At 37.7% G+C, this 19,201-nt stretch overlaps 1 protein-coding gene across 1 annotated transcript; it reads right to left on the reverse strand.

Annotated features, from left to right (window-relative positions):
• Nucleotides 1-194: 194 nt before the first annotated feature.
• On the reverse strand, nt 195-9,480 carry LOC131323245 (protein SCARECROW 2). The gene is made up of 3 exons (XM_058354933.1): nt 7,674-9,480; nt 6,080-6,498; nt 195-894 (listed from the first exon to the last, which is right to left on the reverse strand). Exons 1-3 carry the CDS (start codon nt 9,186-9,188, stop codon nt 426-428), a joined length of 2,403 nt encoding a protein of 800 aa, XP_058210916.1. The 5' UTR covers nt 9,189-9,480; the 3' UTR covers nt 195-425.
• Nucleotides 9,481-19,201: the final 9,721 nt, after the last annotated feature.

The raw sequence follows: 19,201 nt of genomic DNA on the forward strand, positions 1-19,201 counted from the left end.
TATGAATGAATTTCTTACCGTAGGAAAACAATGCTAAACATTCGATAAATTCTCTCCCCGTAGGAAAACAATGCTAAACATTCGATAAATTCTCTCCACACGCAAAGAAGCCGAATTGATCATCATGACTATTGACAAAAACACATGCATGCGTAAAAACATTGGAAGCAGAAGATACCAAAGAGAAGGAAAAATGAGGAAAGAAAAAGGAAACTCTATTGTCCCAGAAACTTTCCCAGTAGACACTGGGGTTTCAGAGTGTGGCCTGACAAACTTAACCCAATGGAATATCGGCCAGCCATCACGCGCCCAAGTGAATTTCAACCTTGTAATTTCAAAATTCGGGACAGTTTTCCGGAACCTAGCATTGCTGGAAATAGGGAAGGGAAAACAGTGTATAATTGCTACAACAAGGAGCTGGATTTTCAAGTCACCAGGGAACTCATGGGGTACTTATGAAAGGAAGGTCTCCAGGCAGAAGCCGTGAGCAGGCAAAGGTCCTTCCAACCAAGTTTGAGCGTGCCGTTGTCCTCGATGAGGGTGTACCCGTCAGAAGGGAACATTCCAAGGAGGAGTGTGGCCTGGGCGGCCGCGTTTCCTGCTAGTGAGATGCCCCTGAATCCGGACTGCTGAAGCTTCTCCCTCCAGTTGTTGAACTTTACAACCTCTCTCTCGGCGTTCCTCGATGGGCCCCCGACTGCCAGGACGTTTCGGATCTCTCTTGAGAGTAACTGCTGCTCCACCACGTGTCGCTCCTCGCTCTCCTCCCCGTAGCTTGCTCCAAGCGAGTCGAACAGGGCCGAGTAGTAGTGTATGGCCTCCACGAACCTCCCCAAGAATGAGCCTGCATGGCTTAAGTCTTGCTCTACCACGGTCACCACTTTCGGGGCCAACCTGACAATGTAACACCACAAGGCATTGTTAGAGAATATAATCTCGCGTTGTTTGGCTATGAAATGGGTGATCAATACATGGCTATGAAATGGGTGATCAATACATGAATACGAGGACGTATCCACCTATAGCTAAACATGCATGTGCTAAACATGCATGTGGACTAGGCTCACATCTAGTCTCGTTCTGTCTAGTTTGGTCCAATTTTGAGCTTTTGTCATAATTCAAACTGTTTATCGCAGCGCCTCGACTAGTCATCATGCTATAAGATTTAATTTCATCAGACATCTGTTCAAAGAATTGTTGTTGGTCGTAGTGCTGTACTAGACATCTGTTCTGATATATATACACACAGAGTCCGGATCAAGTCCACATCCTTATGGTCCGCACCTCCTCTTTTCCGATTGAATTTCGATGATTCGAGCTGCTCAATGTGATCAGAATGTGATTTTAAGGGTACCCGCGTGAAATCAGCAAAAAAAATGACCGGGAAGGGCTTGATCTGAGCAGTTTTTTTCTGAACGGAATGTGAGAAATGAGAAGGTGCGGACCGGAGCTCTGATCCACACCTCCTAACCTGATCCTGACTGATATATATATATATATATATATATATATATATATATAAAGAGAGAGCAATTTTTGGTGTGGACTTTCCTTTGAGCCTGACTCACATTTTGCTCTTCCAAAATTGCCACACATAAAAAAAGGTATTTACATTTTAGTTAACCTCTACAACTATAACTGTCTGGGCAAATATGTAAAATGCAAGGCCAAAGTACACCCACTAGCCACGTCTAAACTTTCAATGGTTATCAGAAACAACAATAAGATTTTATTTGTCCTTTATCAACACCGCTCACCCACTAGCAACTCCTCACGACTGCGTGCTCTCTCTCTCTCATCATTATTTATAGGTGTATAAATATGTCTATTTACACCTTCTAACTTTGATTTGTTATGTTTATTTAGTGCGCCACTTGGGGTTTGATACTTATGTTCATTTAGTGCGCCACTTGGAGTTTGATACTTGTTAATTGCGTTTTAGGATTCTGAGAGCCGATGTATAACATTTAGAGCTAAAACGCGAAGTCTAACTTTATTTCGTGAGAAAGGTGCATCAAATTCCAGCCATATGTTGCGCGTTGGAAGGAGTTTATTGGGTAATGCTGCAAATATTGAACCCATAATATTGGTAAGATTTGTCTTCGGCATTTACATTAAAAGGGTGCCCACTGATTGCTCTACAATGGAAAGAAAAACGATTTGGTGCTACCTATTTTTCATATTGAGCTCTCGGTTCTACCATTATAAAAGGCAGCAAGGGTTTTGTTTTGGGGTATTCTTTTTTCACGCACGAAGACAGTCGCGGCTGCGGCTGGGAACAAGACAAGAGCCGAAGATCTCTTCCTCCATGATCGGCTAAGCGCGCCGGCAAGGGCGACAAGGATGTCTCTCTCATAAGTATAATTGTATAGAGTTTTAGGGTTCTTTATTCAACTTTTGATTGTGTGACTCGAATGATTCATAGTTACTATGAGAGTGGTTTTCAATGTTTTGAGATAAGCTTTGAGATAAATTATACAACGTGAGACGGATAGTGCTGTTAATTAAGTTCACTGAGACGTTCTGAGATAGTCTATACTGAGTACAAGTCTTGATTATATTTTTGGTGACTCTCGATGGGGATCGCTACCCTGACGGTGGTCCGTACTTCAAGTTTAGTGTAACCCTAGATTTCGATACAATTATATTACAAGGGGAGACTGAATCGGAAACCTAGTCTCTTTTCTCTCGTGCTTCTAAAATCTTTAATCGTCTTCTAGTTAATTTTAGTTTAAGCAAATCATATCACAAATCCAACCTCCATTTATTCTCCGAATTAAATTAGAAATTAATTGAAAATACCGCAACTTAGCTTTTACTTTCTATGGAAGATCTCAATCTTAATCACTATTCTACGAAGTAATAGTTAACTCCTATATTTTATAAATTATATTTTTGGTATGGAAACGATAGACCAATTATGCTGGAACCTTGGAATGCTAGTAATAGTGTTCGGGTAATTTTGATTTTAACTTATAACATTGCATGACATAATTTTAGCTTTGGAGTTTACATGATTGAATCGAACACCCATATCGGATTGAGCTGATTTCTCGCGAGGGCTCTTGAAAAATTATTTTAAATGTAATGAACGACTCGAATCTTTTGTGTCGATCTAGGGCCGGCGCAAGGGTTTTTAATTCCCAAGGTCTAATAAAAAAAAATATGTGCCCTTAAAGAGTTAATACTTAACAATTTTTACAGCAACAATCACAATACGAGAAAGTCAAACCAATATAAAGTTCTACTAATCATTACGTTCGAACACAAAATGCAAAGTTTTCAAACAGGCAAATACATATTATCTCAAGAACGTATGAGTATCACTTGAATATTACTCATGTTGCATTGCTAGAAACCAAAGTATCAATTAAATTTGTATAATCCATCTCTTTCATCAAGTCATTTTCAATTGATAACATGGATGGTGGGTTGGGCTAACTGATTACCTCCAAATCCAATTGGGCATTTTTTCATTCTATTTGGCTTAAAAGAGTCCTACTCAAACCAAAATAATAAGAATATTGGAGTGCCTCTAAAATTTGAAAATTCTGAAATAATCAATGCCCAGGCCTCTTGAGCCTTGTGCCTGGCCCGACCCTGTGTGGGCCCCACAGAGTAATCTATTCACAATCTATGTAAATGATCGAGTCGTTTTCAAATTAAGGGGACTGATAGGAACGCAACAAAGAAAAGTGCACAGAGAAATTAAGGGGTGGTCCGAATTCAGAAATTAACAGCTGGTGGTCCTCTAGGATGAATTTAACGCGTAGAAAGATTCTCTATATAAGAACACGTCTTCAAATTGGACTGAAAACAAATATAGTTGTATAATTTAGAAAATGTCTTGAAATAGCATTTTTGTTTTACATTTTTGATTTTGTAGGCTCGGTTTGGTTTGGTACGTGGGACAAGATTTTCAAAAAATTCTTGTTTCCGGAAACTCTCTTTTTGTTATAGTACTAGTAATTTGCTCCCCTTGTTATTGGCAGTGTCTAAGTACTTTAAGGGCCCGTTTATTTGATCAGACCAATAATGAAGGGGCAAACAATTCCTTAGGATATGTAATTTCATTCGTCTAATTAATTAATAGTGCGGGGAGAAATAATACCACGCATCCTATGGTATTGTATGCCAATTTTTATGGAGTATCTGATGGGCATATTTTAATCTGAATCATAATAATTTTAACTAAATAAAAAATGTGTAGTCTTCTTAAATATACAATGTAATCTTATACTCTCAATCCAGCTGAATAAACATGCCTAAGTATAAAAAGTTGGATCCCCATTCCGCTAAGGTTCTTATTTTTTAAGAACTTATTTTTCTGTTTTATGAGATAGATCATTCTCTCACAATACATCACTTTTAATTGGAAAAATAAATACTTATTTTTCTTATTGGAACGAGACTAATTCAAATGTGGTAGTTTTGTAGGCCTTCTATTTCCTATCTATTTTACTTGATGTGACAATCAATAGCTAGCTAGCCTAATTAAGCCCGTATTATTATGAGACTAAGATTGCAGTTGCACTGGTATAAAGAAAGTGTTGTAGCATAAGATTGGAGACATTCAGACCTTTCATGATATAGTATTAAATAAAATTGAGTTATGTTTCTATTCATGGGTGTTCTCAAGCCAAAACCATATCTAGGTGTACTATCATTAATTTCCTCTTTTAGGACGATACTTGATGGTGTACTGCTTAGTACTGAGTAGTAATCACTTTGTAAGGTATTAAACATATAGTAGTAATCACTTTGTTTTTGTTATACTACTTTATTTTCGTATTAATATAACTGGGATGATCTTATTTTTAGAAAAAAAAAAAAAAAATAGCAATGTTTGGACATACGCTACTAGTTTTGATTGTGGTTAAACGATATCCGGAGTATCAAATGATATGCAACATGAATGCAACATAACAAATCGTGAATTTTTCAAAATCATCAACGCACATAAAAAAAGAAGCTAGCTTGAGAGACATGATCTACCATATTGATCAAATATTTATGCATCGGGATTCGAATGATGACAGATCTATTTAAATCAGATCAGAGTGTAACGATATCGGAGTTCATAAACCGTTAATCAGCTTGTAATGTTTATAATCTCATTGTACGTAGGCACGAGTATTTGACACTATTATATTATGCTAAACAAATTCTAGTGTCAAATTACTATTATCAGTTTTTTTTTTTTTTCTATCAGAGAGAAAGGATGGGAGGAGGCGACCAGCGTAGCAACCCCCCTTGGGCATGACCATAGGAGCTCCCTACCCAAGGGCGGACCCAGGATTTCGTTGCAGTGGGGTCAAATATCTACCACACATATAATTTTTTGGGATTTTCAGGGCAAAAATATTATCTTTTGGGGCAAAATTATGAAATACTCCTCAAAACTATACCTGCTCTAGGGGTATTTTGGAACTTAGCGGGGCCGCGTGACCCCGCTTGCCCTAGTGTGGTTCCGCCACTGTCCCTACCCACTGTAGAATGTCCGGTTCGAGCCATAACTATTGTCCGTGAGGACAGACTGTCACAACAACACCACACAAAAAAAAAAAAGATGGCAAGGGAACAAATCCCCCATTTCCTTGCCACTAACAAGACTCGAACCTGAGTCTTGCCTAGGAATGAACGAGGCTTTTGCCATCTAGGCTACCACCATTGGTGGTAATTACTATTATCAGTTCTCTTTCTCTTGTAGTAGTATAGTCTTTTGTTGTTTTATTTTTCATATGAGACGATTTTATTCGAAATATGATCATTAATTAGGTGTTCCACTAAGCAAAAGTATTTTTTGTCCTTATTCAAAAAAAAAATATGTTTGTTAATTTTGTGTCAAATTTTTGTAGCTCGTCGGGACGAATCAATAATCCAAAAAAAGTTGACGTAGAACCAACAAATGCGAATTTTTTTTGAGCAAGGACAAGAAGTTCTAAACTTTTGCTTCGCGGAACTATATATACCATCGTCTCCCATAATAACTATTTGAATGTATAATTCTTAATGGCTTGTAACTAAAAAGAATAAAGGAGGTAACACTAACAGGGATTAAATTCAACTGTTGCATTACCTGTGCAAGAGTGAGAGGGTATGGGTATCCGACCCCGTCACGTCATAAAGCGAATGCTGCAACCAGTGAACAGCCACGGCCTCCCTCTTGCTCACATTCAGCATCTCCGGATCCAAATTCCCAACCTTCTCCGCCACCGGCCGGAACTCAAACGGAAGCCCCAACTTCTCCGCGAAATCGGACAACCTCTTCCCCGTGGCCTCCAACGCCTCCACTGACATCCCCAGCCCAGTGAGCCGCACAAATGGCGGCCCACCAGGCCGGGACGCCAATATGTGAAACAATCCCGGCCATTGTAAACCTTGCATGATGTCTAGATCTATGATATGCACCCTTTCTTCCCGTTCAAACGCCTCCTGTATCGCTTGATTTGCCGTGAAATGGGAGAATTTCACGAATGGGCTTATCCCGTTGAACACCTGTGTTATTTACGGGTTATATATGCCTATTCAAGTACATAAACACATTACATACCAGTATTTTAAATCGTAGTTTTGAAATTAACACACAATGGTACCGTGACATAACCAAATTAAATCGGGCACACATAAGTAAATAACAATATCTCGGTCGGATACCTATATATAATAATAATAACTGTTATAATACGTAAAGGCTTATTATTTAATATCATGCGTATAAGGCTCCGTTCACTTATTGAAATTGTTATGTGGGGAAATTTGGTTTTTAGAAAAAAATATAGGTAAAGTAAAGAAAAAATAGATTTTTTTTTTTTTTGTGTTGCGAGAAATTTTGAAAAAAAACAAGGAAAATAATAATGCCAAAATTGTTTTTATTGGTGCCAAAACTCTAGTGCACAAAAGGCTTGTACCATGTGTAGTGTACAAGAACTTTTATGCAATAGAATTTTGACACCAACAAAAACAGTTTTGATATTATCACTACTCAAAAACAAAAATTTCTTAATTTTAGCAAATTAGACCTATTTTGCAGAAAAGTATTTCTTATTGAGAAAGTTTTGTGGGTGCTACAATTTTTCAGATAACTGAACACACAAAGAGCAATAGAAAAGTCAATTTTTTTCATCTTTTTTGTGCAACTGAACAAGACTTCAGACTCCTAATACACCAAAGGAATTGAATAGACTCAATGTTTTGAACATCCTTAGTTATGACCTCGACTACGTACATCTTCGAATGGTTTTTAAGTATCGACGTTTCGTGCGGCCTGCACTTATGTCTGTGTCTAAGTTTTGGTTGTTTTGGTTCATTCATTTATTCATTGATGATTTCTGTAATGCCTTATGATTTTGATATATGGTATTGATCATTTTAAAAATAAAAATAAAAATCTTGGAATGAAGTGGTAAAAAATTAGTGTAAAATTGACTAATTGATGTACCCCTAAGATTGACTAATGAGAGATGCTAGAGGCACATCAATCACACCCCTCTCATATACAGGTGAATCCCGTTTCAATGAGACTCACTTGTATGTGAGAGGGATGTAATTGATGTGTCTCTAGGTGAAGTGCCTCTAGCATTTTTGTCGACTAATTGCATGCATATCAACCATTCTCGTTTTCATTCCGCGATTTAAAACCCGTGATAAAATAAAAAAAAGGAAATAAGAACCTGAAACGCCGAGACCAGTTTCTGGCTGTGCGAGATCGCGGGTAGGGTGCCGTACACACCGAGACAGGAATTCAAGAGCCTCGCCGACATGGCCTCGGAGAAATACGCGGCGACCCGCTGCGCCGAGGTTCCGAACGGGGTCGATAGTTCCGATATCTCGAGCAGCATTTTATTCGCTTCTTCGAAGTCATCTGCCGCCACGGACTCGGCGCATTTCAGGAGTAAGGTCAGGAGGTGGAGCCCCTCTTCGTCCCTTTTCTTCTGCCTCGTCTCCTCCTTCCTCTCCTTCGCCAGGACCGCCGCTGTGGCCGACGGCGAAGGTTGCGGTGTCGATGCCGCCGTGGATGCCGGGTCGGGTGGCGGTGATTCCTCCTGTTGTTGCTTTTCTTGGGGCTGAGGTTGAGGCTGAGAATAAAACTGCTGTTGTTGTTGTTGTTGCTGGTGTCGTGATTTGTGCACTTGATTAACGGGTGCAGCTGTGATTGTGGAATTGTTATTGGGCGTTAACGGCGGCGGCGGTGTGATTCCCAAATTGATCAAGTGATGGTTCATTGCATGAGAATCTGGAAGAAGGGGAAATTGGTGCTGCTGCTGATGGTGCTGGAGGTTGGGATGAAATTGCTGGTGGTGGTGATTCTGTTGCGGCCTGATCTGCAAATCCGAAAACTCCGTCGGCGACGACGAGGAGGAGGACAGAGAGCGCAGTCGATACTCGAGAAGGGAAGCGAGGTTGGGATTGCACGGGTGGATGATCTCCCTCACGTTCTGAATGAGTTGCGGTATGGAGACGTTGGCTGAGGAGTGGATGAGATCTTTTATGATTCCGTCTATCCATGCAGTATTATTATTGTTGCTATCCTCCATAGAAGTATCTGTTGTTGCTGCTGCTGGTCGTGTAGTAGTACTAAAGGGTACACCAACGGGAGTACTAGTGTTCGTGTTTTGATTGCTTGTTTCGGGTGGGAATAAGGGTAAACCGGAGAAGACACAAACAGAAGGGGGCTGTGATTGACGAATATTATGGTTATGGTTGTGGTGGTACTGCTGAGGCGAGAGCGGGTCGTGGGAAAATCCCGAACCGGACCCAGGTGACGTCATAGTTGAAGAAGGTAGCATAGTCATAGTGGAGTGGTTGGTGGCGGTGGTGGAAATGTTGCTGGGCAGGAGGCCCGGGCCCAGATTAAAGCAACCCATGTCGGCGGCGGCGGAGGGAAGGGGGAAGAGGGGGTGGTTCGACGCCACGGCAGCGGCGGCGGTCGGCCGGCGCAGAAACCTGTCGTACCCGGCCTGGGCCGGGGTTGTATGGAGCTGTTCGATCTCGGATGCGGTCCTCTTCCTCACCATCTTGATCCCGCCGGAGGAGATTATCGAGACGGCCGCCGCGTTGCTATTCGACGGTGTTGGTAGTGGACTCACAGAAATGGTGTTAGTAGTAGTAGTAGTGGTGCTGCTAGGATTGAAATCCGCCTCGGTTGCGGCGTTGTTGGTTAGTAATAACAAAGCACGGGACTCCATGTGGAAAATGAAGCAGAAGGAGAAAAGGGGAGGAGTTTTCTGCCTCGTAGGTCTTCATAGGGGTAGATCGGGGAGGGAGTTTGCCGGCGTGGCTTTTATTTGTTTTATAAATTACTCGAAGAGAAGATCCAAGGAGCTAGAGGCAGAGAAGCTGAGACAGGAGCATTGGGATTCTTCGTTCTTCTCTCTCTCTCTCCAATTGGAGTGTTTGTAATTACTTGTATGTTTTAGGGTTTGGGGTTTTGGAGGGGGAAAGGTAATACTACTTAGTAGAATAGTTAAGAGGAAAGCATGGACGTTTTTGTTCACATGCCGCTGGACTGCATTTGATCTTGCAGTAGGTTGCTGTCGCTCGTCTTGGCGTGTTTGACGTCTACTTGACTACGAGCTTTACGATGCCTATTTATCTGACATATCCGCGTAGTTGCATGGAAATATATTCCTTGCTTCCCGGAGCACCGCTACATGTTGTTTCGTAAGCTTTTTATCATCGCACATTTGTGTGGATTCCTTCGCTGTGTAGTTTTCATACAAATGTGTAGTAGAAAAGATCTTTGTAGCACTTACGTGACAGTGCTTTAGGAAAACTGAATAATCACTCGCTTTATTAATTCACTCTTGAAATTTTGATAAAACTTTTACCTATATCCGAGTTGATTTTCATTGATTCCTGTTGAAATATAATTAAAAAATTAGTTCAGATCATTGTTGTAGAGCTCAGAGATGTGCCCTACAAAAATAAAATGCTCATAATCTCCCTTCATAAAGTGGTGGTTTCAACCACACCAGCCCAACTTGAATTTTCTTGTTAAAAAAAACACAGAAAGAATGAAAGATTACTCCTTGGAGAGAGTAAGAGAGACTTATGTCTTGTTTGGATTCAGACTTTAAAGAAAAATTCAACTCAAAAAATATTCATTACTCTTATTTCTAATCATTACGTTTATTTCTTTCCTCTTTTCAATCATTATTCTCATTTCTCTCTATATCTCTCTCTACTCATTACTTAAAAAATAAACTCAAAAACTTTCAAAAATTCATCCAAACGAGGCATAAAAAAAACAAAAAAAAAAACAACTAGGTCTAGCTGTGTTTGAAATCACCAACTGCCTTTGCGGGGAGAAATAACATAAGAAATTTTAAATTAATGATGATGTATTATGAGAGAATGACATATTTCGAAAAGAAAAAAAAGTACTCCATCCGTCCATGTTTGTTAGTTCATTTTTGGCATTTGTGTCATGATTTAAATTGTATATATCTTTCAATTTATAGCAAATTTCAAGATTTTAAATTTTCGTATAATAGAACTTCGTATTGAAAGATATGTACAATTTTTTAATAAAGTGTGTGAAATAATGCAAGTAGAAAAATCAAGTTTGTCAAGTTGGTTGTATCATTTCTCTCTTCAGTGGTGACCTAAGTTTGAATCTCACGAAGAGCAGATTTGAGTTTTAAAGTTATAGAATATAAATAACTTCTAAACCCTCGTCAACTAATATATTAACACCCGTTAATTTCTGCTTATATATACCGTATGAAAAAAGGAAAGAAATAGTGCAAGTGAACCAATAAACATGGGGACGGAGGGAGGGAGTACTTGAAACATTTCTGGTGGACGAGGGAGGGAGGGAGGGAAGGAGGCAGCAGCAAGCAAAACAGCGAAGGAAACAAATTAGTATAACACATAAAGAGGGGGGCGGGGTGGGGTGGGGTGGGGGGCTAGGTGTTGGGAAAAAAGTAGGGGCAGTTCCCCAGAAGGCGAAGCGTAACTAGTGTTTGACATTTTGCTTTCAACGGCATCATTATCTTTTCAGCTTTTTCATTTCATTTTTATTGCCTGTTTTTGTTTTTTCTCTCGTTTGGTTCTTGTTTGACTCTTTTTACGCCTCTGCTCTGCTCTGCCTCTGAGCATTCAGATTTCTACTTTTTCTGATGGAGGATTAAACCACACATCCCCCCATACGGCCATACATATACAATACAGACAGACATGGAATCGAATGGGAATGGATCCGAGTGTACACATGCATTATTCGTAGATACTAGATGTATAGGAGACCGAGCTAGCACCAGACGCTAAAAAAAAATAAACTTCAAAGATACTAGTAATTTACTGGGTATCCTCTCCGTTTCCTCCATTGTTATAATATATTCCTTCCACTTCTCTTTCTTTTGTCTTTCGTTTTATTTTAATAGAATAAAAAATTAATTATAACTTATAATTGATAATACTGTTTATATGTAATATAGATCTTATTTAATAGATCTCAATGAGCTCTTTTAAACGATGTTTTCAAAATCACCTAAGAAATTATAAATTACAATATATAATTAATTGAAATGTGACACGAAATTTCAAAAATGACTAAAAAATTGGGACGGAAGGAGTACATCAGTTAGGGTATAAGTTCAAACTGATTTGTTTAGGGGTTTTTTGTCATGATTTTTTTTTGTTGTTGTTTTCTCTTAATATTTATAGATTCAGGTCAAGTTTTACGAAATATCAATCTCTTTGGATTTTTTTTCGTTTTATATGAACTTTTGTTTATATTTTTTTTTTACTTCATCAATTCATCTCGTCAAGGCGAAAAAATATGATATATAAAGTGTAAAACGAATCTTGCAAATATTAAGAGAAAATAACCCAAAAGATCATGCTAAAAAGTCCATAAAACTTAGTCCAATATCACACATACACGAGTGAAGGAGGTTAGCAAACAACATGACCGTCTATCAACAAAATTAGTCAAATTAGTCCAATATCACATGAACATGAGTGAAGGAGGTTAGCATTTCCAACACATGGCTTCAAATTGGAGATGTAAATTTTTTTTGAAGGCTTATGTGGCATTTTGACATTTCCATTTTGACATCAATCAATCAATCTCTCTCTCTCTCTCTTGTCTAAAGAATAGAGCTAAAGGAAAAAAGAAAACAAAAAACTTCAAACGGCTTTTAAAATTCAAACAATCTTCATTTTTTAAAAATGGCGTGACAAGAAGAAGCTCTCAAAATTGGCATGGGGTAGGAGATGTCAAAGCCAACTCAACTTTGGGATGGGTGAAGGTAGTTCTGTTGGATTATCAATTGATGCCAAAATTGACCGTTCGAGATACCGTCTCAACTTCGGCAAGGATTTGCCAAATTTGACATGACCCAAGTGAAACAATTAACATGTGAAACAACACCAACCGAAATGTCAAATGTTTAGGAGGTGTTTCCACAAACCTAAAAGTTGTGGACCATACCTTTTTTGTTGTCTTATTCAAAAAAAGGTTCGCGTTTGTTAATTTTGCACCAAATTTTTATGTATTATTAGTTTGTCTTGATGAGAGGAATCAAAAAAGTAAAACTTTTGACTTTTACCGATTTTTTTTGAAAAATACCTAAGAAAAATTCAAAAGCTAGCTTTTGAATTTTTTCTTTGATATTTACTGGGGTAAAAGCCATAAAATTTTTTTTTTTTGATTTTTCTCGCTGAGACAAACCAATAATACAAAGTTCGGCACAAAACTAATAAACTTGAAATTTTTTGAATAAAAACAAATAAGTCAACGAAAACACCCCTTTAGCTGTCATTTGACATGCTCTTCTCTCATATCAAATCTTTTTTTCTGCTTACTTAACTCTCAAAACTATAAATTTCCTTAAACGGGGCGGTTCCGGTGACACTTGTAAAAACATCTCATAGTTTTCAATTAAATTTTGATGATCCGAGCCGCTCAATGTGATCAGAACATAATTTTAAGAGTTTCCGTGAGAAATAAAAAAAATGACCGGGAAAGGCTTGATCTGAACAATTTTTAGCTCAGATTTGATGAACGGTTCAATTAAAAATTGCTCAAAACAAACACTTCTCGGTTATATTTTTTGCTAATTTCTTGCAAGCACTCTTAAAATCACATTCTGCACATATTGAAATTGTTCGAATTATAAAAATTTGATCGGAAACTATGAGATTAAGATTTGGGGTGTTTTTTTAGATGTCCCTAGAACCGCCATCTTCTTTAAATATCAAATTAGTTGGAGTTGACATTGTAGAGATGTCAAAATCTAACATGTAATGTTTTGAATTCCACACCGAACCGGGCGGTAGATGTATTGACCAAATTCCGGTACCCTACACTCCTGATTTAGTTCCGGCTCAAATACTGATCGTATTGATCAATATCGGCCTATACTAGATAGTACTAGTCAATATGGGACTATATCTTTATTTATTTTTTCCTTCAAGTGCTAGTTAAATACCAGACAGTGCCGGACTACTTTTAAATATATATTTTTTAATAAATAAATATATTGTACCAAATTCTTTGATGTTAAAAAATAACGTTAATAGCGTTAAATTCAAAACAGTATCTCGTATCTCACCGGCACAAATACGTACCGTACTAGTAAAAAAATTGATACTATAATCGATACGGTATTCAGAACCTTGCTAACATGTCAAATTGACACATAAGCCTTCAAAAAAAGCGCCTCCAAATTTGAAGTCAATGTTGGAGATGCTCTTAAAAGGCACATAGGTTTGGATACAAATTTAGATATAAATATTTAAAGAGTTATATTGGGATTTGTATGTATATTTTTTTTTTCTAGGAAATGATTTTGTCACTCTTTTTTTTGTTAACGTTACTCCCCTAAAATATATTTTTGCACCAAAAATACATTTATAAGAAAGTGGCGTTAACAAAAAAAGAGAAGTGACAAGATCAAGAGCCTTTTTTTCTTTACATTGTGCTGTGGAAAAACAAGGCACTCTCTTATTTTAAGGGCAAAAAATTTAATAGGCCGTAGAAAAGGGCAGATATACCCCTAGGCCTCCAAAGTACTAAAAAGTTGAAGGTATTTTTCCTTTCCTTTCCAAGGCTGTCGGACTCAGGACTCTCAAACAGGAGTAAGTAGGCTTTTTACTTTTTTTTTTTGAAGAGGGCTTTTTACTTCTTTCTCCATGCAATTGAATGGAGGCCCACGGCTACACAACGAAACACGTGAGAGGACACACGACCCGATGTTGACTTTGAGATTAAAAATTTACTATAAAAATCTAGAAATACAACAATTCAAACACAATCTCTCATTATCTCACATATATGTAGGGTTCATACTCACTAGTGTATATGAATCACACATATATACGAAAGGTTGTATTTAATATTGTGTTTGAATTATTATATACGTAACATTATTTAATCCGTGTGATCAAGCGAGAGCATAAACTCCCAAAGCATTTCGTCACTTCACCAATCTAACTTGTACTCTGTGTTTCACATTCTAGTTTTTTTTTTTTTTTTTTTTTTGGGTCAAACGGAAATTACATCCTTGTTAATTACAATACAATTGAACCAAGATAGTTAAAATGCTCATGGAGTGTTATTCTAGCACTTTGACTACTACAAAATTTACACATCATGTACTCTATTTTACTCTAATGGTCCTTAATTCTTTTGACTTTCAATTCTTCTCTCCAAGCTTCTAATTAGAATTAAGACTACTGGGATTGGAAATTCGTGTGTTTCTCCCACTAAGAATCTAATAGTATTAGTAAGAGCACCATCCCACATATCTCTAACTACATCAGTACATGATTTTGGCTACACCTTTCTCTCTGGGACTCCCCACACTGGCGGAGCCAGAAATTCTATTTAGAGGGAGCACCATTTCACAACAAACTAACAAAATTCACAGTAAAATTTAACGAAGAAATAATAAGCACAAAAAATTAAATATTCTTTAATAGACACAATAGCTTGTAGCCTAATGTATTCAAAAGATTCAAAACATTAGCACAAAAGATAAAAAAAAAAATACTAGGTATTTGCTCTTTGCCCCTCTAAAACAAGCATTTAATTTTTTAGCGGTCCATTAATTTGGTTGAAAATACATAAAAACAAAGTAAACAATAAGCCCTATACTCAAAATTTTTAATTTCTCTAACATTTTTTAGTAGGTATACCAAACAAAAAGAAAAAAAGATGTCGGGGATAAAATTTTATGGGGGGCATGTGAGCGGGGTCAAGGCTCCGCCCCTGACTCCCCATACAGTATATAACTATAGGCACCTTATAGGAGTAGTACAATTTTTCTTAAGTAAACAAAAATCACTTGGAGATCATTTTTTTTCTGTGCTACTCTGTATTTGCCAAATCTCATTAAACAAGTAGCTAGATTGCTTCTATAGTTGATCTACAACCCATAAACCAAACTGATTCTTAACTATAATTGTCATCATTCTTAGGGAATGCTCAACAACTCTTTCCCACGGTTTTATTGTATGGTTCATCAATTAAATACCTCTAACATTATTGTAATTTTTGAATATCCTATTTATTCTTCTATATAGGTATTAAAATACTTTTTTCGCCACTCATCCAGTATATATCTTTCTAGTTATCGGACAATTTCGCCAACGACAACCCTTCTATGAATATTCAATTTATTCTAAAGCCTTGCCTAATTTTCATCCTTCTTAACATATTCGCCACTTGAGACTTTAACTTGTACTTAGCCATACAGATATTAATTCTTGGCTCCCACTTCTAATAGAAGCGCTTGAACTCTCTTCGATCGCTACGTTATCGTGATGTCGTCCTCCTTCTCATTCAATAGGTTATCAAAGTAATTAACTCTTCCATGCGCATCTACTTAATTTTGATCCACTCATCGTTGGTTAATATCCCTAAGTTTTATGCACTTTACTTGCGAAGAATCTTTGTTTTCTTTTATCATCATTTGACAAACTTATAAATATTGTTCTCAACATCCTTGCTATCCAGTTTCGTATAGAACTCCTCTAACGATCTCACCTTAGCTTCATTCCTTAGTTTTCTTTGTGTCAGGCTTGTTTATAGCTCGTAAAACTATCTTAATTAATTACTACTATTCTTTTGTCGCTGCCACTATTTAAAGTTCTCTTCTTTAGCATTTACTATACGGATCGAACATTGTCACTTCATCACCAAGTCTCTTCCAAGTTGGGAGCTCTCCCTCGTGACTCTTCAATAACTTATTCTGGTATTGAATTAGTTATATATATATATATATATATATATATATATATATATATATATATATATATATATTCATGTTTCAAACTAATATATATCATGCACGTACATTGATAATGCTACTATGTTCCTATATACGTATATGACATATGACATGCATACATCATGCATGAGAATTGATAATCAGTTATTTCATTGTTGTATAGTTACTTTTTTGGCATAAGTTTTATCAACTAGGCTAGCTAACACAAATTTGGATGACGATGGACTAAATAAAAGGGGGCGAAAATTCATCTCATGAAAATAAACTGTAAATCAATTACCTAAAACTAGACAGCTTTTAACTTTTGGAAAATTTTTTACCGAACTCTAAAAAATGAACTGTTTCAATTATCAAAATGGACCCAAAATGGCCCACAAAAAGGCCCAACATGACCCTTGGAGAGGATCTGCTCCTATATCTTTCAATCAATCAATCACATAATAAATGTATGATTTCATGTCTGCGCTTCTCGGCAACGTTTTTTTGTCTTTATGCTAAGAGATGCATACTCATGTGCCTTATTCTCTGTTTTAGCTTTGATCCAATTCGACACTACTTCTTATAGCATCTTCCCTTTGTTGTCTTTCATGTATAGATACTACATAAATCTCAGGGGTTAGTTTGGTGATTAAGGCCTGGGATTTTGAGATTTGCTCCCTCTTAAGATTTCAATTTTTTTTGGGGTCAATTCATACGGAGTTTTGCCCAAGTATTAATTGGGCTCCCCGCAAGTAAGCTGTGGGATTGAATTTCAAGAATTAGTCGAGGGTCTACAACTATTCCTGACACTTGAGTTATAAACAAAAAAATTGTAATGAGATTGCATGCGGAAAGAAAGATCCTCCAATGTTCATGTTTTAGTATGACTTTTCCCTTGTCTTTTTCCTATCAACAATATATTGATTTATCGTTTCCCCATTATTATTATTATATCTGCATTCCATGTGACCTGCCCCCCTCCCCTATTTACGATCAAGGATTACCTACCATTTCTTTTTTATTACAAAACATGACCAAATAACCCTCAATAATTTGTTTCTTGGGGTAGAGACCACAATTTGTTCATTGCTCAAGAAAATATTAGCTGTGCTACTTTCGTAGCAATTAGCTAGTCATCATAAATTTTGATTTTTACGAGAACACATTGAAGTCCATATAACCGCATATTATGTCAATTTTGTAGCACAAACAAGAAATGAGTTTTGGTTGGCCAAGTGGCGAAAACCTGAAACTCAGGAGTTTGATCTATCCTATGTTCTCAGTTCAATTTTCATTGCCAGCAGCTCTTAGAGCCATCCAGTGGCGGCTTTAGAATTCTGAGAAGGGTGTTCAGAAATTTCTACTGCCTCTAGAAACCATAACTTATATACACACAAATTTATCTATTACTTCGGTTGTATACATTTGATTGATTTGTGGGCTTATTTTTGGGTTGAGTGTTCAAATATTTTGGGTACGGTGTTCAACTATTTTTGGCCAAGGTGTTCAAGAAGGGTTAAATTAAGATAAAACTAAAAAATATTAAATGTATTCTAACAATTTTTTTGGGAGGGTGTTCAAGTGACCACCCTTAACAAAGATGGAACTGCCGCTAGAGCCACCTCACCTTACCCCAACACGTAAGCTTATCAACGACTGTAGAAGGGGTTAGAGGAACTAGTCTGAGGTTAACGCATGCTAGCTTGGAATATCCAGCATCATGATACAAAGACTGGGGTCATGTAATTGTGAATGTTTTATTCGAAGAATTGCTCTACCTTATCCCTCTCCACCATTAGATGTGTTGGATTCTCTCCTTCCCCTATTTCCAACTGCCAAAAGTAAGCTATTACCAAAACGATATTGTTTAGGGTACTATTTTGGTAGCCAAAATATGTGGCCAATAGGAGTAGTGCTATTGGTACCGACGGTACCATAGGGAAAATGTACCGACGGCCACCGGACGGCCGTCTCCGGCCACCGGACGGCCGTCTCCGGCCACCGGACGGCCGATCCGAGCCGTCCAAAAATTTTAAAAAATAAAACCGAGTGGGCCTACGCGGGAATCAATGGCATCCGAGGTGTGTAGAGTACTTGATCCGAGCACCCCTTTTTCGTGTATATACACGTATATACAAATATACACGAAAAATGGGTGCTCGGATCAAGTACCCTACACACCTCGGATGCCATTGATTCTCGCGTAGGCCCACTCGATTTTATTTTTTAAAATTTTTGGACGGCTCGGATCGGCCGTCCGGTGGCCGGAGACGGCCGTCCGGCGGCCGTCGGTACATTTTCCCTATGGTACCCGTCGGTACCAATAGGATTTCTGGGCCAATAGCTGTCTGACATGTGGCAACAATAAATAATCAATCGACATCATATTGGTTATTTAGGAGCACGGTGGAAATTGACATCTCGTACTTCGCATGGGTACAAGTGTGTACATACATCTTGGTCTATAAACGTGTAGAGAAGCTATGCCTAATGCATTTGAGGAGTAAGAAGACATATGATTATGAAAAAAAGGTACATTGATCAATACTCTCTATACAAATGTGTTAAATCCCTAAAAATCTCTATTTTGCCAATTCTAAATTCCTAAAGTTTTTACTTTTTACTCTCTTATAATCGAAATATTTGTAGTGGGAGGGGAATGTGGGTGGATGGGAGGGAGGGAGAGAGAGAGATAGTATATACAACTAGTCAGGTATCTTTGAACAGTCTCACAGTTTTATAAACTATTCAAGTATCTTTCCACATTTTCGCGAATGCTATTCTGCAAATACATACGGAACGAGCCATTTGGATTACTGTCGTGAGCCTAAGGTGGGGAAAATTGAAATTGATCGAGGTTCGGATGAAATTAGGCCAGAGTTAGGCAGCAAAGTTAATATTTAACTGATCTGCCGAGATATAATTACAAGCTGGCCTCGTGCAACGGTCTAGTTACTTGTAAGCAATATAATACCGGATAC

This window comes from Rhododendron vialii, chromosome 4a (assembly GCF_030253575.1).
Source record: "Rhododendron vialii isolate Sample 1 chromosome 4a, ASM3025357v1".
Classification (NCBI taxonomy): domain Eukaryota; kingdom Viridiplantae; phylum Streptophyta; class Magnoliopsida; order Ericales; family Ericaceae; genus Rhododendron; species Rhododendron vialii.

Bases quoted from the DNA above. Each gene is read 5' to 3' on its own strand.
- LOC131323245 (XM_058354933.1), bottom strand. From the start codon at position 9,188: ATGGAGTCCCGTGCTTTGTTATTACTAACCAACAACGCCGCAACCGAG. The intron at 6,499-7,673 runs GTTCTTATTTCC...TAAATAACACAG, and splicing joins AACTGGTCTCGGCGTTTCAG to GTGTTCAACGGGATAAGCCC. The intron at 895-6,079 runs GTAATGCAACAG...TTACATTGTCAG, and splicing joins ACCCTCTCACTCTTGCACAG to GTTGGCCCCGAAAGTGGTGA.